Consider the following 23,775-nt stretch of genomic DNA (forward strand, 5'->3'; position numbering starts at 1 on the left):
CGACCGTTCCAAGCAAGGCACAGGAATGCGAAGAACGTCGCACGTGCGCTCGAACCATCCCCCGCCCCCTGCTCACACCACCAATTAGAGGACAGGACATGATCTTGTCTGGCATCCAAGAACCATCCTCCTCAGTTGTGTCTGGGACCCGCTGGAGTGCGCATACCGGTGCTTGGGAATCTCATTGAGCGAGAGAGAGCACTGAAGAGAGGAGGTTTCTGTTGAGGTGAACCCATTTCTGTGCTGTGCTCTGGTTGCGTCATCACGAGTGGAACTTGTGTGCGGAGGAAACCGTTTTAGTGTGGACTTTGTGGAGTTCCTTGTTGCAGTGGGTAACAGGTGAGTTAAGCAGTGAGATAATGATGATGATGATGATGATGATGATGATGATGATGATGATGATGATGATGATGATATTTTTAACGCATGGAAGTATCTTTGTTTAGTTAAAAATTGTTTGGTTTGATTTGAATTTTGTCTAGCTTTGTGTTTTTCTTCGTCAAACAAAAAAACAAAATATAAAAACAAACAAAAAATTCATCTTCGCGCACATTATTGTATGCGCTTTAGTTGTTGTATGTTTACGGCATTAACCATTCAAAGTGGTGTCTTTTTTTTGGTTGTCTTTTTCTTTTTTGAGTTTGGGTTATTTCTTTTACACGTAGAAATGAGTATAAGCCACGAGTTGAGATGTGACGTTGTCCAGATGTGAGTTTTTTTGTTTTTTTCCTCAACATCAACCGTCAATTATCTTCTGACATCTCGCAAAAGCAACATATGACCGCTGCGAAAAAAAAGAAGATTATTTTGTCCGCCATCGTGTTTACTTCGTTTATGGTTTTTTTCCTTGGATTCGCTAATATAAACTATATATGTTGGAGAGCGGATCCAGAATGATAAATAATGTATACATGTTACGATAGTCAAGCTGAATATTGTTTTGTCCACAAAAATTACAACACGGATACCTTTCGGGTTGGAACTGAAAAAACGTTGAATTATGGTTTTCTTTGTATTTTATTTGGTTAAATTTGAGAATCAATGACATTTATATGAACAAATGCTTGATATTCCGTTAAAACATGCATTACAACTGAACATTGTTTCTTCTTCTTCTTCTTTGTTCATGGGCTGAAACTCCCACGTTCACTCGTGTTTTTGCACGAGTGGGCCGTTACGTGTATGACCGTTTTTACCCCGTAATTCAGGCCGATTCCGGGGGGAGAAAATTGTTTCGAAGTATCTTCCAAAACGAACGGAAACACAGGCATATTATAGAAAATCACGTGACATGCAACATGAGCAAACACACCGAGAAACACTCGACATGCAACGTTCTCTTCTCGTGTTTTAAAATGTAGTAAGAGCTGATGACAATATTCATTAATGATATACGATACCGATACAGCAATGATGCAGTACAGCAGATTTTTGTTAAAATTGTATTTCAAAGGTGCACATTGTTTTTCCTTTGCTGAGGCAAGATTATGAAGCGTACGATTTGCTACGTTCAACAGAAGTAAAAACCGACCATGGCGACAACCTCTCGACAAGGACCACAGCGACCACCCCAAACGATTCCAGACGGGGTTTTTTCCCTCTGTAATTCGCTTTGCCCGCCCACTTTTGGTCGGTTCCTTGGGTGATCGTTATCGACAGGGTCCACTGTATCTACAAGTAAGTTTCTCTTTGATGCATATACCGTAAAATCCCTAGCTAACGCCCCCACCCCCACCCCCCACCCACCCCCCCCCCCACCCCCCCCCCACCCCCCACCCCCCTTCCCCCTCCGCACAGACTTCGGCTAAAAGTAGGGGGTGGGCGTTTGCTAGGTATACACCCCTTTGCAAGATAAAGTGTCATCACATTTTCACGAGAAAAAATTGATACAACAATGTCAGAGAAATACAGTGGGACAAAAAAAAACCACAGACACACACAGACACAAACACACACAGACACAGACACACACACATACACACACACACACACACACTTTGACAGATGTTGAGGCTGGGATCACTTTATTTTCACTGAAAACAAAAATCCAATGTCACAATAATAAAAACAAAACCTAAATGTTTCTTCCCTACAGATATCAATTATTTTCGTAAATAAGCCTGATCTTCCCAGCAATGGTGATGATTTTGGGTTTGTGATATAGACACATTTCAATTCAATGTTAGTTTCTTTTGGGACTGTATTCTGTAAAAAAAACTAAAAAAACAACACCACTATAACAATAGAATCAGGTACCTTTTTCTATATAAAAAAAACACACCCGGGGTGGGCGTTTGCTAGGTAGTGACCCCTCTGCACAACTTTTGGTCAAAAGTGGGGGGTGGGCGTTACGAGATACTGGGCGTTTGCTAGGGATTTTACGGTATCGTGCTTTTCTCAAAATGTGCTCATCCAGAGAACATGCAGGCATCACGTTTTGTAAATGACCCGCTTACAAAATCCTCTTAGAGGCCTCCTGGTGACTGTTGGTCAAGTGCAGCGCCACGTTAAAGGCAGCGTCCTTCTCGAGACTACCATCACATTGACCGCCACGGATGTGTCCAGGCCTTCACGTGGAACAACAACCTGTCACTTGGACACATACCAAACTTCAAGTGTCCGCCTAGAAGAAAGCTGATTCAAACACGCATACACGCACACACGCACACACACACACACACGCACGTACACAAGCACGCACGCAGACAGACACAATCACATACAGACACTCACACACACACACACACACACACACACACACACACACACACACACACACACACACACACACACACACACACACACACACACACACACACACACCGAACTTTGATAGCGTGGCTCCTTTCTGTGCACTGTGGGCAATTTCTTGCGGAAATAATTAAGCAGATTGACATATTTACGTGCCACTTACTGACGAAATTGATTCAACAACAACAATTCCCACTCTGCACAAAGAGCAGCTTAGCTGTTGATTACTGTCTCGTGTCTAGTGAAAAGATGGTCTCATCCCGTGTAAAAGCCTTGACAGATCTCTGGTTGAGAACGTGGTACCGTTCATATATGGCAGACTTTCAACAAATATTTGCCCGGTTTGAATTCACTCCCGATTTGTTGAGGCCAAATCGGCTAAACTTCTGCCATGTGAACAGCCCCGACGACTTAGGTTCGATTAAGGACAGATTCAGCCGCAACTCGAAAACTCAGCTCAGCCCCTGCTCGACTCGGTCGTGACTTAGCGCTGATTTAGCGCAGACTTTCCCTATCGCAGCTCTAGCCAACTGCTCTTCCCGCATTAGGAGGTATAGCTCCGATAACTCAACCAGGCTTCCAGTCTGCCGATAATCGCCGCTTAAAACAAGTTTGAGCTTTTGCGCTGTTCACATTGGCAACGATTTTCATTTGATTTGGTCCCGACTAAAATCGCTTGAAAGTTGTGCAAACGTTGGTAGAAAGTCCGACATGTGAACAACACTTTACTCGAGGAGGATTGAACCTTTTTGTTATAATCGTCTTTCCGTAATTCCCTCCTGATCAGACGGGATCCTCTATGGTCAGGGCGTTGAGCTGACTTGGCTGGTTCTCACGTTGCCCGAACAAAGATGCAACGAATGCATCTAAAGTTAGCAGTTAATTCTGCACTCTCTTTCACCCAGATGTCTCAGCTCATAATTCGAAGGCCACAACGACGGCAAGAGTGCAGTGAATTTGTTCACCGTCATGCATTTTGCAACTCTGTAAAACTAAGCGTATTTTATTTTTGCTCTTGTCCGTCTGGAAGTTTGTAGAAATAACCAGAATGGACTTGCACCAGTTCAGGAATACTTGTAGCATTTCAGTGTAACCGTAAGATAGGGTTTCAATAGACTAACAGGGTATGAGACGAGAAAAAGAACAGTGCACCCTGAAGATACTTCTGGGCATATTTTTGATGAGCAGGTTTTAAAAAGAAAAATAGAAGGAAAGATATGAGGAAGACAAGGTATCACACTGGCATTCAATGTCAGTAATTCCACATTTTGGGGCAAACGTTTTTGCTACATAAACTGCCAAAATTAATGTCCCCACAAAAATACGCCAAAAACAAAATCGGACTCATTGGCAGTTTTTGGAGCACAAAAAGAATGCCAAATTGAAATGTGGGGCACAAAATATGCGCCACAAAATTAAGGGCAAATAAAACAAGTCCATACTGCCAACTCACCCCATGAAAGACAGACTGTCCCAACCAACAAAAGGAAGACTGAAGAGAGAAAGCTTCATCCACCAGACGAGGGTGTTGGAAAGGAGACACCAAGATATCCTGGACCAGCAACCCAAAGATATCCCCCAATACCTTGAAAACCCAAGCTGGAGTGATAAAGGAAGACCCCAGATACGCTGCAGTATTCCTGGCGTTGGCAAGAAAGACTCCCAGAGCTGTGCTGAAGTCTCTCACCATTGAACACATCCACAACTCCTACCCCCAACGCCAATGGACTCATGTATACACTGACGGATCTGCCGACCAGGCTGTCAGAAGTGGTGGTGCCGGAATCTACATAAAGTACCCAGGAGGTCGAGAAGAAGAACACATCTCCCTCGCTACCGGCCTCTACTCCACCAACTTCAAGGCTGAAGCAGTAGCGCTCCAGACAGGTGCAGCCCACATTGAGCACAGTCCACTCTCCTCCAACAACGTTGTGTTCTTCAGTGACGCAAAGTCAGTCCTGCAGGCCTTAGACACTGCCAGAGACAAAGAACTGAATGACCTGTCATCCGCCTTGACCTCCCTGTGCAGAGCCCACACAGTCGTGCTGCAATGGGTCCCCTCTCACTGCAACATACTAGGCAACGAAGCCGCAGATACTCTGGCAAAGGAGGGCACTACGAAGGACCAGAATGACAGATCAACCACCTTCAAAGAAGCCAAGACCATCATCAAGGCCAAGCAACACAAAAAGTGGTTGCAGCAGCACCCACACTACAACAAAAACGACGCCTTTCACCAGCTCACAAGGTCTGAGCAGGTCCTCATATTCAGGCTGCGGACAGGCCACAACCGAATGAACCACCACCTTTTCACCAAGTTCAGAATTGGCCAGTCAGACCAGTGCCCTTGTCAAACAGGCAGCATGACAACGGAACACCTGCAGCAGACTTGCCCACTACACGATGGCCTCAGGAGCCAGATCTGGGCGGAGGCGACCACGGTGCAAGGGAAGCTCTATGGCAGTCTGGACGACCTACAGCGCACGGCAACATTTGCGCGGAGAACCGGCGTTTCCATCTGAGTGATCGACAAGAAGAAGAAACAAGTCCATAAATAAGATATGCAGACATCTTTTGGGGGGCATCCCTTATTTTTAGGATCTTGCAGAGGAACGACAGAGTTCAAAGTCACAGCATATTGTGTGTTTGTGTGTGTGTGTGTGTGTGTGTGTGTGTGTGTGTGTGTGTTTGTGTGTGTGTGTGTATTTGTGTGCGTGCACGCGTGCGTGCGTGCGCGTGTGTGTGTTTGTGTGTGTGTGTGTGTATTTGTGTGCGTGCACGCGTGCGTGCGTGCGTATAGGTGCGTGCATGCAAACGAGCTTGCGTGCGTGCGTGTGTGCGTGAGTGCGCGCGTGCGTGCGTGCGTGCGTGCGTGCGTGCGTGCGCGCGTGCGATCGAGCGTGCGTGTGTGCGTACGTGCGTGCGTGCGTGCGTTAGTGTGTGTGTGTGTGTGTGTGTGTGTGCGTGTGTGTGCGTGCGTGCGTTAGTGTGTGTGTGTGTGTGTGTGTGTTTGTTCGTGTGAGTGAGTGTTTTGTGTATATTTGTTTTAGCGTTTGAGACCTTTCTGATTTTTTCTTTGCGTAATGCCCTCGTGATATTTCCTTCAGCCCGGAGACAGAGAAGGAAACAGCCAACATCACTTGGATAACAGCGGCCTTCACTTCCAACCGACGCAAAGCCATCGAACAAAGTTGTGCCCCTTACGCCATTGACACGGTGCACAGTTGCCCCCCTTGTCGAGTTTGCAGAGGGATTTGCTTGTGTAATATGTGCATTGTGAACAAACTCAGGACAGCCTTTTCCTCGCGTTATCCTGCCTAGACTGCTGTGACCACGCTTCTCAGTTTGCACACACTTTTGTTCTTCGCCCGGAGTTTGTCGTTTTAAAGACTAGAACAGTGGACGTCGGCGGATTTCAGCCTGTACCAGAACCAAGTGAAGCTCGAACAACCTTTGACGAAAATTCGACATGCAGGTAAGTTTGAATGTCTGATCTTTGACAACGATAGAAAGCGTGACTGGGAATGAAAACTTTAACAAAGGGGAACACTGAACACTTGAATGGTATTTGTAGAAAGAGGAATAAGCCTTCAGAATGTTCGTAAGAGAAACAACTCGCGTTTAAGCAAAATTATTACATTTAGTCAATCTGTGGAACTCACAGAATGAAATAGAACGAAATGGTCAAAGCATTTTTTTCATGATAGTGATTGAAAACAATTGAAGGGATTCTTTTCTGCAAAACTGCCTAAATATGAGTTATGCAATTATGTTAGGATCGGGACGATATGCTACTGCAAAGAGATGAGTCCCTTCTGCGCCGAGCGGCTGCATTTCAGGGCTCTCTAATATTTCGTACTGTGCGCCTTGAGTCGCCTTGTGGTGAGATATGTGCGCGATATAAATTTTCGTATGATAATAATAAAGTATTGTATAGACGTAAAGTTCATCTTATTTAGCAGATTATGTTTCTGCAAAGAGATAAGTCGTATTGTATTGAGCGAAAGTATATCTCATTTAGCACATTATTTTTCTGCAAAGAGATAAGACGTACTGTATTGAATTCTAGATTAATTACTCCTTTTGGAATAGGCTACTACAGACAGATACGTCGTTCAGTCATGATTTTTGTCAACTTTACTTTGTCATTGTGGGGTATGCTGCAAGAGAAACGCCGTACTGTAATAATTTCTATTTGACTTTATGTATCAACATGTGTTACTGCAGGAAAGTGTTTTTTGCTGTTTTCAAATTCAATAAATAGACCACGCTACTCCAAGGGCCTAGGTGGTGCAGCTTTGTAACATATTTACTTACTCTCAATAGACTACGTTGCTGACTTCTTTTTAACGGATCTTACTTTTCTGGTTTTGTATACTTTGTATGAAAAAATATATACATAACAGCTACTTTCCTGTTTGAACAGTGTCTATGGACAGCGCTCCGTTTTGTGTGTCAAGTGTTTGCTGTGTTTTAACGATCAGGGAGGGGGGCCGGGGTCACACAGAGATACAAAGAGGCTAGATATGTCTTGAAGATGTGGAGAATACCTGACTTTCTAAAGGCTGAAGGATAAACGAGAAGAAGAAAAATGCAAACAAAATGACAAGGCACAGTCCTTGTCGGGTAAACTGTTCGCCTCCCCATCTCACCATCTAAGGTTTGGTCAGGCTTTTTCAAGGCGTTAGGCCATCTCTCCATTTGGACACATACCAACAACCAGCTTCTTGACCGCTTGCTGTACAGACTGAGATTTGTTTGATTTCCCAGATCAAAAAGCAATTCATCACGAGAATTCCCACTCTGAAGAAAAAGAACCAGTGTGTTGGTTTTTGGGGGGTATATGACCGATTTGAGTAATGGACCTATCAAACGTACACGCCAGACTTAGCCTACACGAGAAGGATTGTGCCTTTACAGTTACTGGGTTTCTATAACTTCAGACTGGTTAAGCCCGGTTCATTCTCACGGATTGTTACATTGCTCTTGCAACCGATTATGTAACCATCTCTAAATAAACATTTCTGTAGCATTCAAGCCCCAAGCCGAAAGCAACTAAAGCAGGTCACTCAACGATAACCATCCTCTTTGGGAATAATGTCAAAGCCAATGTTTAAATAGAGTCGTTAATAAATGCGTGTCGTGCAAACCCAACTGCCAGCGTCATGTTATTTTTAGTATTTTCATATGGAGTAGTCGGTGAACTCATAACCATCTTTGTATGATATCTGACACTCGATGTTCGGCCATGGAGTTTTGAAAGTCTTTCAACAATATACAGACACAAAGCCGAATTTAAAGAACAGACAGAACCAAATTTAACCAAGTAACCAAACTAATTAACACAAAACAAAGCGACCATCAAATTAAACATTGCAAAAAGGAAACGACCTGGTCAATTAAAAATAAACGTGAAAGTAAAGCATGCTATGCGAAAACTTTGTAGGCGATTTACAAGACAATCTTACACACCAGTTCCTTTGTGCAGGACCCACTGAAAATGTCCGCTGTCCGCGCATGGCAGTTCTGCATTTCCGCTTTGTTCTTCGCAAGCTCTTGGGCTCTTCCCTTCATGAATACCTCAATACCAGGACCGTTTTCAGGGTAAACCAATTCGAATAATTTCTTTAGATAGCAGATTCTGTTTTAAAGAATATCAAGTATTATGCTGTAGATTATTTTATTTTGTTGTATGTGTATATATAAATGTGTGTGTGTGTGTGTGCGTGTGTGTGTGTGCGTGTGTGTGTGTGTGTGCGTGTGTGTGTGTGCGTGTGTGTGCGTGTATGTATGGGCGTGTGTGTGTGTGTGTGTGTGTGTGTGTGTGTGTGTGTGCGTGCGTGCATGTGCGCTTTCGTGCGTGCGTTTCTGTGTTTGACATGGCAGCATTTGTATTATAACTTGTGTCACAAGAAGTATATTGTGCGATGTCTTTTTGACAAGACTGGCCGATTGTGTAGCTTATTCTTGCTAGTCAAAGACAGTATCCGACACCAATTCTTTAAATGAATCAGAGTGAAAGGAAACTATGTTCATTGCGTGTAAGATTTTGCCGAAGGGTGCACACTCACTTACGCTATGTGTGTGGACTTGTGCAGGTATCAAGTTTTTGAGGTTCACGTCAATGAAACAAGCGCCTTGGGACCCCTTCTACGCAGCCTGGAAACCGCTTATCCGGTAAATATATATCCTGCAGAATCATTACTAACGAGTTGAAATGATGCGCATGCATTGGAACTTGGTGGTGAACTGTAGTCGTTTAGAAGATTGAGTTCACCAGAAAGTGCTTTCGAATTCTTTCCTGGATAACTATCTCAGGTGAGGGAGAGACTGCGACAGGGTGCAAATAAGACAGGATAGAGATGGTAACAGCAGTAGCAAACCAATGAACAGGCAGGCAGACAGACTTGAAGGCAGGCAGGCAGATAGACCTACCGACCGACCGACAGACAGACAGATAGACCGACAAACCGACTGACTGATAGCCAGACAGACACACACCTTCAGGGTTGGTTAAAAAGGCACCTATTCCTGGAGTTGGAGCAATTGTATGCTTTTCTTGTTGGTCTAGTCTATTTGTTCCGCAGAAAGCCGGTAGTCTGAAACGTCTGAGTCTTTAACCAAATTGCTTCTTTCAGATAGATATATGGGGGCGCCCTTCCAAACAGTCATTTGACGTCATGGTCAGTCCAGAGCAACTGAGTGACGTCATTAAGTTCATCAAAAACAAAGACGCGTCATATAACGTCAAAGTCCAAGACGTGCAAAGGTACTCTCTCTCTCTGTCTCTGTCTCTGTCTCTGTCTCTGTCTCTGTCTCTCTCTGTCTCTCTCTGTCTCTGTCTCTGTCTCTGTCTCTGTCTCTCTCTCTCTCTCTCTGTCTCTGTCTCTGTCTCTGTCTCTGTCTCTCTCTCTCTTTGCATTTCTCTCTCAATCTTACATTGCTCGGAAAATAACACGAGATAAAGTAACAATAAAGCAAAACGAATCAAACATAGATTTAAAATGATTCTTTTTGAATAATGGAGGGTTTGATTTCGACCGCGGGACAGTCGATTCATTTAAACGAGCATGAGGTCATTCTTACATTCTCACGCTTTGATAATTAAGTTACCATTATAAGCGTATTTATAGAGCGATATGACATCATAAAAATGAACAGGGTATAAAATGGACAATGAAAGCAACATGACGTCATGATGACGTTTGAATGATTCCGTGGTTGCTAGGTTACTGGACGAGCACATGGACCACCTGGAGCACCACAGAGAACGGCGTTCCCTCCCTGTGTCCTCCGTCACCAGGCGGTACCTGAAATTCAGACAGGTGAGTCAGGTGAAACTGTTTTTTGTCCCCGTTGACCCCTCCCCCCCCCCCATACACAAAAAATCCCGTGCAGCAGGTACGTATACCTTGGTGAGTTTCCATGTTTTCTTATATATATATATATGTGTGTGTGTGTGTGTGTGTGTGTGTGTGTGTGTGTGTGTGTGTGTGTGTGTGTGTGTGGATAGGTGTATGCATGTGCGTGCGTGCGTTTATGCTTGCCTACTTACACGTGTGTTTGTGTGTCCAATGTCTTGTGTTTTTGTCATTTGGTTGACTGTCGCGTATGTCTATTTTTCTACAGCTAGCTTTTAGCTATTCCTTTAAATTCAAATGCCAATAGCAATTTATTAGAAATGCTTTTAGAGATTTGTTTTATATCACCGTTTGACTTCGCTGATGATATGACCATGTCAAAACAATTCTGGGCATTTTCAGTATTTGTGTATTTGCTTCGGATATCTGCCCCTAGACGTTCTTAGAATGTTCACAATGTTTGTTTCTTTTTTTCTCAGATCCGACAGTTTTTGCAAAACGTGCGAGAGAACGCGACAAATGCTGACGTCACGTTGTCCAATCTGGGACGATCCTTTGAGGGAAGAATGACACCTTACGTCACGGTACGATATGACGTCATCGAGACATTTTCATGGTATCTTCCTGTAATGATGGTGATTGTGTGACTGACCTATCACAACCTGTCCAGTTTGCGAGCGCGATTAATTGACACCATATCTTAAACATATTGAGCTTGCAAGCTTCATGGGAAAATAGGACTTCATTCTCAGAATCTGGTAGACAAAATTACGCAGCAAGTAACATCGCCAGGACAAAAGTGCGTTGCATAGACAATACAAATCAAACTGAAAAAGAAATTAAACAAAAAGGTAAAAGCAAAGGAACATTCAAACAATCAAATAGTTGCTGTAAAAGAATGGAACACTAAAACTAAAACAAATTGTGACGCAGCGCTCTTTATTCAATTAAAGGAACAGTACTTCCCGTGTAAACGATTCAACTCACTGAGTCAGATCTGCGCTGGAAGCAGTCAGGGTGATTGTTGGTATGTGTCCAAGGGGAGGTATTGTCTTATATCCCATATAAAAATCCTGTCCAGATATGTGACAGTAAGCAGAAATATTTTCACGCACAAAAGCAGCTTATCACAAAGATTTTTTCTTGTTTTGTTGTTGCAGATACGAAAGAAGAATTCCCAACAGGAGAACAAGCAGGTGGTGGTCATAGAGGCAGGAATACACGCCCGGGAGTGGATAGCGCCCTCAATGGCCCTAAACATTATTTACAGGGTGAGTGATCATGGAGATATCAATAAACGCCCGAGAGTGGATAGCGCCCTCAATGGCCCTTATAATTATTTACAGGGTGAGTGATTACAGAGATATCAATATACGCCCGAGAGTGGATAGCACCCTCAATGGCCCTTAACATTATTTACAGGGTGAGTGATCATGGCGATATCAATACACACCTGAGAGTGGATGGCGCCCTCAATGGCCCTTAACATTATTTACAGGGCGAGTGGTCATGGAGATATCAATACACGCCTGAGAGTGGGTAGTGCCCTCAATGCATGGTCCTTATAATTATTTACAGGGCGAGTGATAATGGCATGGATATATCAAAACACGCCCGAGAGTGGATAGCACCCTCAATGGCCCTAAACATCCTCTGGGGATTTGTTTTGCTTTGCTTGCCAAGCGTGTTGATTGGACAGTGATATACAATATATGAAAGCATGAACTGAGCTCTAGCTGTACTTTTCTCTCTCATTTCAGTTGGCCTTTAACCCCAACAACGACCCTGACCTTGACGAGCTGCTGACTAAATTTGACTGGATCATTATCCCGACAGTCAACCCTGATGGCTATGTCTACAGCCACAGAAACGTCAGTGATGTTCCCATCTTTCCATCTACACTTAACTGTCAATAATGTTCGCATGTGCGATCCTTCACTTATGTATATTTCAGATGCGTGGAGAACACACAGACAGACACACAGACAAATACACAGATATAGACACAGACAGAAAGAAAGACACATATACACATATACACACATGCGCTCGCGCGCACGCACGCTCACAAAACACACACACACACACACACGCACACACACACGCACGCACGCACGCACACACGCACGCACGCACACACACACACACACACACACACACACACACACACACACACACACACACACACACAATAACGTTTCCAAATATGCCTCCATTTTAAGAACTGATCTTCTCTCAATAAAGTCTCTACGTTTGCCTTCATTTTAAACTCTGATGTTCTGTCAATAAAGTCTCTTAAAATCAGATCTTAAAATCAGATCTTAAAATCTCTCTGAATTTGCTTCCGTGATTTTCTCAGAGTGCTGTGGGTCTTGAACGAGGGGGTTGCAGGGAATGTGGGCGTGATGTGTGAGTGTGTATACTGTGCAGTCGTCCACCCGACTGTGGCGGAAGACACGCACCACCCTGTACTCCTCAGACCCGCACTGTATGGGGGTGGACGGCAACAGGAACTTCGGATACGAGTGGAGCGACAGTCCGTGTAAGCACTTGTCTGTCTGCATTTCCTATAGCACTAGTTTGTTTGCACTATTTGACTTTACATTTGACCGTAAAATATACATTTTAAGATAAAATAAAATAACATTTTCTCTGGATGTATAGGAAGATGGAAAGGGAGGAAAATAAAATTGAGAACAAAACAAAGTCCTTAGTTAAGTCAATCCTATTGTATGGTCTTTGTGATTGCTGTCGCCCTCAAAGGGATTTTAGTGGTGCTTCCAGGGCCGAGGTGCACGAATCAAAAGTGGGTGCCACCCAAACGGGAGAGAACAAACCGCGTGTTATGATTCGTTGAAATCACAACAAATCTCAGTTTCAACCAATCCGACACTGCAGGTGGCTCCCGTTTGAATGGTAACTTTTTCGGGACCTCAGCCCTGGGCTCCTCACAGACGCTCTACCTAAAGCGTCCTGGGACCCCACACTTTAATGTATCTAGAGGAGTCCCTCATGTTGGCGGGAGATGCGAACTGACAAAAACGCATTACGTTCCGTTTTCCTGACAACACTGCAGTTATGTGTAGCCATCCGTGGAATAGCTGTGTGATTGTTTTGTCTGTATATATCCTCATGTACGACAAAAAGACAAATCGTTGCTCTGAGGAGTCTTCCAAGTCACTAGATTATATTCGTACGCACTCAACGTTAAATTGTTCTTTGAAGACAGTGTTTAAGCACGGTGTCTCCTATTGCTTTGACCCGGAAGTCGACATTCACTGTTGCCATCCGGTTGTGTCGCCTTCCGGGTTATATATTTGAGTTATAAATAGAACACTTTTCTGACGGTTATCAAGATGTTTACTTGCCTCCTCCACGTGTAAATAGTGAAAGCAATTTCAAAGTCTGAATGTCAGCTAATCAATCCGATAACCTGTGGGCAATGTTGTATTGTTTTGGTCAGGTAAATCAAGTTTTTGCTTGAGTTCGTGTCCTACAGTTGCGTATTTTCAATAGACCTTTTCGGTATCTGAGCAGCTCTCGCGAGATATCCGCGATTCATGCTCTTTGATATGCTTTGAACATCGCGAGAACTTCGAAACTTTGCTTTCGCAGCTCGCGCGAGATAACTTTACCACAAGCTTTACTATGCTTTGAAGTTAGCGAGAGCTTGGAATACCGATAGGGTCTAGCTATTGCTTCTTGTCATGTATTTTGAATTTACTTTTTTTTTCCAACCAATCTGTGGTCAGCTCACGGAGGGAACAGCAACCCGTGCACAGACAACTACTCTGGCCCCCAGGGTTTCTCAGAGCCTGAGACACGCAACCTGAAGACCTTGCTGACCAGACTAGGGGGCCGCGTGGCGCTCTACCTGTCCCTCCACTCCTATGGTCAGTTCTTCCTCTACCCCTGGGGCTACGACGCCACGGCCACCCTGAACGACGAGTCCGATATGGTCAGTGTGCAGCGCTGTTGATTGTTGTTGTTCTTGTTGGTGGTGGTGTTGTTGTTGTTGTCGGTGGTGGTGCTGTTGTTTTTGTTGTTTTTATTGTTGTTGTTGTTGTTCTTGTTCTTGTTCTTGTTCTTGTTGTAACCACTGTGATTTGTAATTCTTGTTAGTTTTAGGCAGTTCTCTCGCCGATCGTCCAGATTTCATGCTGACTGTCGGACACCACGTAGAAGATAACAGTGATAAACATATCAATATACAGTATTTTATGCTGCATTCTGTTGTCTTCTTGCATTAGTTTTTCTTTTCTACAGAGATAGAGTTTGGTTACGTCTCCAACTCAGTCAGAGACGATGACAAGAATGACATGATGTTGCAATAGGGGTCTTCCTTTCATGCGATCTATGGTATTTTTTTCCTCGAACCATTCGGACATTCCTTCTTTTTCTTCTTCTTCTTCAGGGTTCGACGGTTGTGTCACTCATAATCTTAGGTCTGTTGATTTTATGAACTGGCTAGTTCGGCACAGGTCTCCCACAGTTCCCCAAAGTTTAGCATGGTGGGGTACAGTCCAAAACATCTTACGTTTATTGAGGGCCCCAAAGGGTTTAAAATCGTGATCGTGATTGGCGTTTTTTGACCTTTCTGTGACCGTGATTGCCGAAATTTCCATTTCTGTGATCGTGATGGGACTTTGCCCGTGATCCGTGATGACAAAAAAATCAAGTCTCGTGATCGTGATCGTCATTTGTTTTCCTGATCGTGATGGGCATTATTGCAAAGCATTTTATTTTCAACGTACATTTTTCACAGCTGTATCACTCTATGATCCTCTATTCGTCAAGGAGCCAATCCCGATTGAAGGGGAAGCAACAACACATTCAGAAATATGATTTTGACAGCGATTGCTTCCCTTTAAGAGAACCAATCACACAAAAAAGAGATCCAATCAGAAGGCAAATTGCAAAAGTCTGCCAAACTTCATCCAATGGAAGGGCTTCTTGCAAAAGTTTTGAGTGCATTCAGTCAAATTCGAATTCGAAGATCAAAAATGGCCTGCAGCGGTACTGTCATCGAACTTCTGTTATATTTTGTGGATTCAAGCCAGACCAAAGCAGGCGGCGAGAATGCCTTCCTTGGTGGAAAGGTCAGGCTACGGGTCGGTCTTTCCGAAGACGAAATATCTAGGTATGTTGATCTATGTTGCTCTATGACTGTTCTGAATGTAGGCAAAGATCTTGAAATTTGTTCAAGATCTTTGAGTTTGAGTGAGATCATTGACATTGTCGACATTGCCACGTCACTCGCTCAACGGCGTGACCTCGACTGCCTCGAGATCGAGTCTGCGTGTAGCCAAAACCGAAACTAGAAATGTGTTTTTCATCCCAGCAACGTGGACACGCTTGGCATAGATTCTAATTGTCGCTTCTTTGCATTAAGCTTGGATTTATTTTAGCGCCTGTAAACTTTAATATCAACAATGGGTTAAATTCAGAAACAATGGCGGGGAGACGTGCCAGTTTGGGTCATTTGATCCTCATGTCAAAGACGATCAAAGTCATGTTCGTTGGGGATTTTGTCAGGCATGCTACTTTTCCGGTAATTGCCGGAAATCCGATAAAGCCGTTTTCAAAATCCGGTAAAGTCAAATTTATTCCAGTGAAGTTGAAAAATTTCCGCAAAAACGATCCATGTGAATATCGCGCAACGCGACCGGGCGCCGGTCTCAATGAAGCCAGCGCACAGTAGTGTTGTTTTCACCAGTTTGGAGGTGTGTTGAATGGTGGTGGGGGGATGTTAAAATGGGATTTTTAACAAGATCACAACACTATTACAGCCCTGAAAATGATGCCCAGAATGCACCAGATTGGACAGATTTTAACCGTTTTTTGAAAAAATTTCCGGGGGGGCATGCCCCCGGACACCCCTAGTTGACTCGCCTGCTTCGCAGGCTCAGGCTTGCAGCTTCGCCACTGGCATTGCGCGCTTCTTTCAGGTAAAACCATTTTTGGCCTGTAGCATTCCTGTTTGTTTTTCAAGGCCATGAAACCAGGCGATGGTGTACCTCAAATTGTATGGCAAAGTTGAAAATTAAGAACCCATCACACATACATGTACTTTAATTTCAATCTACCCAATAGTTTTTGAGAAAATGGGTTTACAAGCTTTAGCTCTGGAAATGTGAAATTGTGCAAGTATATATTCATGTGTGTGAGTGAGGGTGTGGGAGTTGAATGTGTATGAGTGTAGAGAGAGAGAGAGAGAGAGAGAGAGAGAGAGAGAGAGAGAGAGAGGGGGGAGAGAGAGAGAGAGAGAGCAGAGAGAGAGAGAGAGAGAGAGGAGAGAGAGAGAGAGAGAGAGAGAGAGAGAGAGAGAGAGAGAGAGAGAGAGAGAGGAAAAGAAAACAATGAAAACAACATTCTTGTTACTGATTACAAATCATGATATTTATTTCTATGTGTGTATGAAAGAGAATTAAAAAAATAATAATAAAAAAAGTGCAACAGTTCTCCCTTTGTGTTGAATAAACAATAGATCCAGAGGAGCGAATTACTGTGTGGTTGTGTTTAACTTTGACACGTGCTTTCTGTACATGCAACTTTTACCGTGACCGTGATTTGCCACTGGTGTTCGTGATCGTGAAAACAAAAATCAAGGTAACTGTGATCGTGAGAGCTAAAATTTCCCTTCCCGTGGGGCCCTCTTTATTTGTATAAGTAAATCCACAGCTTCATGAACATGTGTGTTGACGTTGGTTTTGTCACGCGACAGATGGAGGTAGGACGCAAGTTTGCAGACGCCATGTGGGAACGCAACAGATGGTACGAGGTCGGATCGGCCTCGCAAGTTCTGTGTAAGTATTTTGAAAGTGATATACTCTTTTTTTTAACATACGGGTAGCAACCTGCATACAACTGAGGTTGAATTAAAAAAAAGTTAAAAAACAAATACGCTTTAAAAAAATTAATGTTTTAAATCATGAACACATAGATCTACAACCACACAAATACAATCACAAACATCCGTATAAAGATAAGTTAAACCCAAAACACTTACATATAAAAACGAGCTGACAAAAAATTAATGAATACGCAGAATGCCAGTTTTTGCAGGCCTACTTTCGTAATACCTTTGTTAGTCTTTCTTTCTTTATTTGGTGTTTAACGTCGTTTTCAACCACGAAGGTTATATCGCGACGAGGGAAAGGGGGGAAATGGGATAGGGGAAAGGGGGGAGATGGGATAGAGCCACTTGTTAAGTGTTTCTTGTTCACAAAAGCACTAATAAAAAAATTGCTCCAGGGGCTTGCAACGTAGTACAATATATGACCTTACTGGGAGAATGCAAGTTTCCAGTACAAAGGACTAAGCATTTCTTACATACTGCTTGACTAAAATCTTTACAAACATTGACTATATTCTATACAAGAACCACTTAACAAGGGTAAAAGGAGAAACAGAATCCGTTAGTCGCCTCTTACGACATGCGGGGTGCAGAGAAATAAGGATGTGGAAAAGAAGACTTTTGGTAAGTGAAATAAAGGTGATGGATCCAGTCAGGTAGAAATAAGACAACAAGAAAAGAATTGGAAAACTGCAGGGAATAGTAGGGAGAGTTTTCTTGGAAGGAAATATAGGTGAAAGGACTGGTAAGGCAGAAATAAGACAAAAGAAGAGAAGTAAAGGGGTGGGGTAGCTCTGTTTAAACGCTCCCGCCGCGTGAAGGCGACCCCATGGGAGCCCTTTGTTAGTAAACTCATGCTTCATAGTTAAGCAACCGTTTATTGAACAATATATTTATTAATTTTCATTACTAAATTATAGCTTTATCAATAATGTTATGTATCCAAAGCGTGTCTGTCTGGATTCCCGTGAGTATATCTTCACGATCTTCACGTGTTAAATTCGACGTGAACAATGACTGTCAATATCTGTGTCAAATTTCATACTTTGGTCGAAAATACAAAAATGTATCTATCCTTTTTATTTAGAATGTATTTTACTTTTAACGACTGAACGCATACACACATGCACTCTTTTGTAGTAATTTCGGCCATAATTATGACTTTTAGTCGGTCTCTGACGTCACTTGGCTCAAAGAAGGAACATCTAATGTTATCCAATACAGAATCCGATCCATTTTATTAAATACATATTATCCAATCCAATACATAAAGCCACGAATATTTGTCTTCGACATTGAAGTCTCCGTAATGGAAAATTATCCATTTCTCTTGATACAAGCCAATATGAACACACTATCTAAAAACATCCAAGTGGGGAGAGAGAGAGAGAGAGAGAGAGAGAGAGAGAGAGAGAGAGAGAGAGAGAGAGAGAGAGAGAGAGAGAGAGAGAGAGAGATAAAATAGAGAGAGAGAGAGAGACATAAATAGAGAGAGAGAGAGAGAGACATAAAATAGAGAGAGAGAGAGAGAGAGAGAGCATGCGTTCTTATTGTTAATTGTTAGTACGCTTGCTTGCTGAATTTTGTTGATGTTGTTATTGACTGTGTGCTTGTTATTATCGCTGTGATGGGTAAATTTGCTTGTATTTTCTAATGTCATGATTTGTATATCGTGTGTGTGTGTGTGTGTGTGTGTGTGTGTGTGTGTGTGTGTGTGTGTGTGTGAGTGAGGTGTTTATTGGAATTGTAAAGCGCTTGGACCTGTGAATCGGGACTTGCGCTATAGAAAAGTGATTTATTATTAGTAGTATTAAAGGCACAGTAAGCCTCCCGTAAACCATCACAGAGCTCCCCGAGCGTCTAAATACAGTACAAGCATACTTCCATTTGAACGCTCACCGAACGGGAACATCCTGGCTGCTTTCTGTCGAGCGTGAGACATTTTCCAAGAATTTATTTTCGTAGACTTGTTCCGTTAACAACAACGGCGCCTCGTTTTTGCGCTAGACATAACTTTTAAAATCTAAATAATAAATTGACAGCTTGTTACACAAACATTCTTTAATCATAAAAGAATTCGTTTTTCATCAAGACAAGATCAGAACAATTCGAAGTTGTGAAAGTTTAAAAAAAGAAAAGCCCGGAAGCAGGGTCACGCAAGGGTCGTAGCAGACGACGGCCGGTTTATCAGTGCAAATCGCCGTTCCTCTCAACAGTCAAAAGCCATCGCTAGAGTTCTTGTGAACCACAGCCGTTGTTTCGTGCATAAAAAAACGTGCTATTGTAGATAAGCTCACGTCGAGTCGCATTCAAATGACTAACTATGACGACTGCATTGTGAAAAGGGAAAACTGGATCACACGGGTTCACGATGGCTCAGGGGTAAGATAAACCACGCAAAAATAAATTCTTTGAAAATTGTTCGCTCTTTACGGAGGGCACCTAGGATGTTCTCAATTGGTGAGTGTTTAAATGAAAGGGTGTTTGTACTGTGTGTAAAAGCCTGACCGTATCTGTGATGGTTTACGGGAGGCTTACTCTGCCTTTAAGTGAGATTGAATGTATGACCGTGTTGCACGTGTGTCCAGACGAGGCAGCGGGGGCAGCAGACGACTACGCTAGAGGAGGGGCGGGCATTAAGTACGCCTTCACTGTGGAGTTGTCCCCCACTGACTCCAGTCCTCACGGCTTTCTGTTGCCCGCACACCACATCTCTACGTGAGTGAATTAAGTCAGTCTGACTGTGTGTGAGTGACTTCAGTCAGTCTGACTGTGTGTGAGTGACTTCAGTCAGTCTGACTGTGTGTGAGTGACTTCAGTCAGTCTGACTGTGTGTGAGTGACTTCAGTCAGTCTGACTGTGTGTGAGTGACTTCAGGCAGTCTGACTGTGTGTGAGTGACTTCAGTCAGTCTGACTGTGTGTGAGTGACTTCAGTCAGTCTGACTGTGTGTGAGTGACTTCATGCAGTCTGACTGTGTGTGAGTGACTTCAGTCAGTCTGACTGTGTGTGAGTGACTTCAGTCAGTCTGACTGTGTGTGAGTGACTTCAGACAGTCTGACTGTGTGTGAGTGACTTCAGTCAGTCTGACTGTGTGTGAGTGACTTCAGTCAGTCTGACAGTGTGTGAGTGACTTCAGTCAGTCTGACTGTGTGTGAGTGACTTCAGGCAGTCTGACTGTGTGTGAGTGACTTCAGACAGTCTGACTGTGTGTGAGTGACTTCAGTCAGTCTGACAGTGTGTGAGTGACTTCAGGCAGTCTGACTGTGTGTGAGTGACTTCAGGCAGTCTGACAGTGTGTGAGTGACTTCAGTCAGTCTGACTGTGTGTGAGTGACTTCAGGCAGTCTGACTGTGTGTGAGTGACTTCAGGCAGTCTGACTGTGTGTGAGTGACTTCAGGCAGTCTGACTGTGTGTGAGTGACTTCAGGCAGTCTGACTGTGTGTGAGTGACTTCAGGCAGTCTGACTGTGTGTGCATATCTGCCAAGGAGGACTTTTCTAGGACAATAGAAAGATGTGAAGAAATACGTAAGCCACATAGTCACCAGGCATGGGAATTGTCCGCGAAATCGCGGATTTCCCCGAAAAGGAAATTACGTTTCAGCAAAAATAAAAAATTGTCCGTTGCAAAAAGAAGGTAAATTAAATTATATGTATACTGTTGTCTCTCTATCCATTATTTGCTTCCACAAGAACTATCAAAATATTGGTCTAAAATGCTAAAATTCGTTTTCCTTCCGGGGGGCTTCGCACCCCTGGTCCGCCCAACGGGGCTCAGTCCCTGTAACCCGCCTGGACCTTGGCCTATTTTCAGAGTTTTTTTCTATTTTGGAATTCCAATGCCTGAGTCACACGATTAATATCTCTCTCTCTCTCTCTCTCTCTCTCTCTCTCTCTCTCTCTCTCTCTCTCTCTCTCTCTCTCTCTCTCTCTCTCTCTCTTTCTCTCTCTCTCTCTGTATTGCTTATGCCACAACCCTCGTAAAATAAAATTTGATTTGATCTCTCTGTCTCTGTCTCTGTCTCTGTCTCTCTGTCTCTCTGTCTCTCTCTCTCTCTCTCTCTCGCTCTCTCTCTCTCACTTTCTCTCTCTCTCTCTCTAACTCTAACTCTCTCTCTCTCTCTCTCTAACTCTCTCTCTCTCTATATATATATATCTATCTCTCTCTTTTTTTTCTTTATCTTTTCTTTCTCTGCTTCTTTTCTTCTGTCTCTTGTCGTCCTGCCTCTCGCGTGACTTACAGTCCCTTGCAATGTGCTGACAACCTTCTCCTGTTGCAGCGTGGTGAACGACCACTGGCCAGCATTCAAGCAGATAGCTCTCACAGTTTGGAACAAGCTCAACCAGACCAGGAACAACAACAACAACAACAACAACAACAGCAACAACAACAACAACCACTACACTGATGATTCCAGCCCCGCCTCGGCAGCCAGCAGTTCAAACAACATAAATCGCAGGGGAAGCAACTCCGCAGACAATCAGGTGGAAGTGTCCATAAACGGGTTCAATTACAGCATGGACCCGCACGATCCAAGGATGTCGCAATGGATTCAGTATTACAGGGACTTCCTCAACTACAGGCGACAGTACGAACGCTACGGAGGCAAGAGGAGAGCAAGGAGATGATGATTGGAGCAGCGACACGCTACTGACAAGTACGCTGATGGTGATTGGTGCAGCGGTACGCCACTAAAAACTACGCGGTTGGTGATTGGCTTGATTATGTCCACGCCCGAAGTGACACAACTGGTGACTGGTTAAATATGTATCATGACTTGAGGAGACAAAGGCGATTGGTTAAATTCTTCACGATTAGAAGAAAGAAATGTGATTGGTTAAATTGTATCCTGACTTGAAAAATGTGGCGACGTTCAGAGAAACAAAATGCCCAGTGGCACTTTATCATCATGGTTATTCACAACAGAACAAAAGTCCCATTACCATAGAAAAATGACCTCCTAACTGGTTAAGAAACTGGATGAAACCAAAATGGTGTTTATAAACCCGTCTTTTGTCGGTAAAAGACAGACACTAAATCACATGGACACACAGTTTACCTTCATCGAAATACTATTTGCTACTCCTTAAAAACAAATCCAGCACACAGTCCAAGACGTATTGTCCGATGTTATCAACTGAGATGGTACTGCTGGAAGAATTTAGTTGACAAAAATCAAATAAAAAATCAATAGCATACGATGCATAACAATTAGACCAAAACTGAGAAATGGCCTCCAGGGGTGGTAATCATCTGGCCGCAATTCAAAGGGCAATATGCAGCGACTGCTTCACTTGGTAGAGTATTGGTTTTCTATTAGTATTGTATTGTGCTAATCAAGGGGTTAAGTTGGTTGGCTGTGCTTTGCATGCATATTCTCAGTCACTCCAGAAATACATAAATGTATCGGCGCTGGAAAGTCCCAATTATTACAGGATGTATGATCTGACGACTGCTTGGAACTTGGTATCTGCATGAACGGGTGCCAGTACACGCGGGATTCTTGGGTAGTTTTAATTTGGTTCATTTCAGTTTAGTCAGGTCCAGTTCGGTTTAGTTTAGTTCGGTCCGGATCAGTTTAGTTCGGTTTTGTTCAGTTCAGTTCGATTCCATCCCATTCAATTCAGTTCTGTTCGGTTCAGTTCAGTTCAGTCAATTTTCTATTGTTCAGTTTGGTGACTGTTTTAAGTTTACTTCTGTTTGGTATTGTTTTAATGTGGTTAGTTGAACTAAGTTCTGTTGAGTGGTTTTTTTTTTCAAAAACAACTGAGTTCTCCACACGTTCTTGGGACTTAGAAAGTTAAACGTCAGAGGCCGGCCTATCTTGAGTGGATTTACATCAGCTACAAACCCCTCCCCAACCTCCAAACCCCCCCCCCCCCCCCCCGAGCAACCACCACCCTCCGTCGCCTTACTCATTGCGTTCAACCATTGGGTTAGTAGCACTTTCACCTTGTGTTTGCATGGATTTTCCTCCGAGTCGTTCACCAGGTGAGAACGCAGCATGTCGATGTTGGTGTTGCGAAGTTTGCATTGACATCGGACACCTGAGCGACAGGTGTTGTGGTGACACTGTCTGATCCACACCCACTGTTGGTGACATCTTTTGACCGGGGATGAAGATTTCGATAAATTGTGGACAGTGTCACCTTGCCCACAATACTCGGATGGACATTCTTGAACACTGCCAACAGTCTGTCTCTTTCTTTGTCTGTTTTGTTTGCTGCCTCTCTCTCTTTCCCCCCTCTCTCTCTCTCTCTCTCTCTCTCTCTCTCTCTCTCTCTCTCTCTCTCTCTCTCTCTCTCTTTCGCTCTCTCTCTCTCTCTCTAACACCTCTCCCTCATATCTCTCTCTCTTAAAAAAATTTTCTCTCCACCCTCTCTCTCTTTCTCTCTCTCTCTCTCTAACACCTCTCCCCATCTCTCTCTCTCTCTCTTTTTAAAATTTTATTTTTTAACATTTATATTGTTAACAATTAAATCATCCATCCTTCCATCTCTCTCTCCCTTTCTCTTCCTCTTTCTCTCCCTCTCTTTCTCTTCCTCTCTCTCTCTCTCTTCCTCTCTCTATTTTCCTCTCTCTCTTTCTCTCTTTATCTCCCCACTCTCTTTTCTCTCACTCCCTTTCTCACCCCCCTCTCTGGTCATCCCTTCCTTCTTTTTTACATACAGCTTTTCATCTTACACATCTCTCTGTCCCTCTGCCAATCTTTCTAGCTCCCCCCCCCCCTCCCAGCCACCCCCCCCCCCCTAACTCTTTCAGTGTATGACAAATCTTCAAAAAAATGAAGATGCCATAGAAACCAA

General features: G+C 43.5%; 1 protein-coding gene across 2 annotated transcripts; it reads left to right on the forward strand.

The window, feature by feature from the left end:
- The first annotated feature begins 208 nt into the window (after positions 1-208).
- Positions 209-23,236, forward strand: LOC138972751 (carboxypeptidase B1-like). Of its 2 annotated transcripts, XM_070345423.1 has the most exons (14): positions 209-339; positions 5,859-6,226; positions 8,240-8,355; positions 8,850-8,928; positions 9,390-9,520; positions 9,980-10,076; positions 10,592-10,696; positions 11,273-11,383; positions 11,873-11,983; positions 12,543-12,654; positions 13,865-14,070; positions 16,837-16,918; positions 19,557-19,686; positions 21,249-23,236. In XM_070345423.1, the coding sequence occupies exons 2-14, from the start codon at positions 6,221-6,223 to the stop codon at positions 21,595-21,597; spliced, it is 1,635 nt and encodes a 544-aa protein (XP_070201524.1). In that variant the 5' UTR covers positions 209-339; positions 5,859-6,220; the 3' UTR covers positions 21,598-23,236. The 2 variants fall into 2 exon arrangements, with proteins under 2 accessions (XP_070201524.1, XP_070201532.1); XM_070345431.1 differs by lacking the exon at positions 209-339 and having other exon boundaries at positions 5,795-6,226.
- Positions 23,237-23,775: the final 539 nt, after the last annotated feature.

This window comes from Littorina saxatilis, linkage group LG1, assembly GCF_037325665.1.
Source record: "Littorina saxatilis isolate snail1 linkage group LG1, US_GU_Lsax_2.0, whole genome shotgun sequence".
Classification (NCBI taxonomy): domain Eukaryota; kingdom Metazoa; phylum Mollusca; class Gastropoda; order Littorinimorpha; family Littorinidae; genus Littorina; species Littorina saxatilis.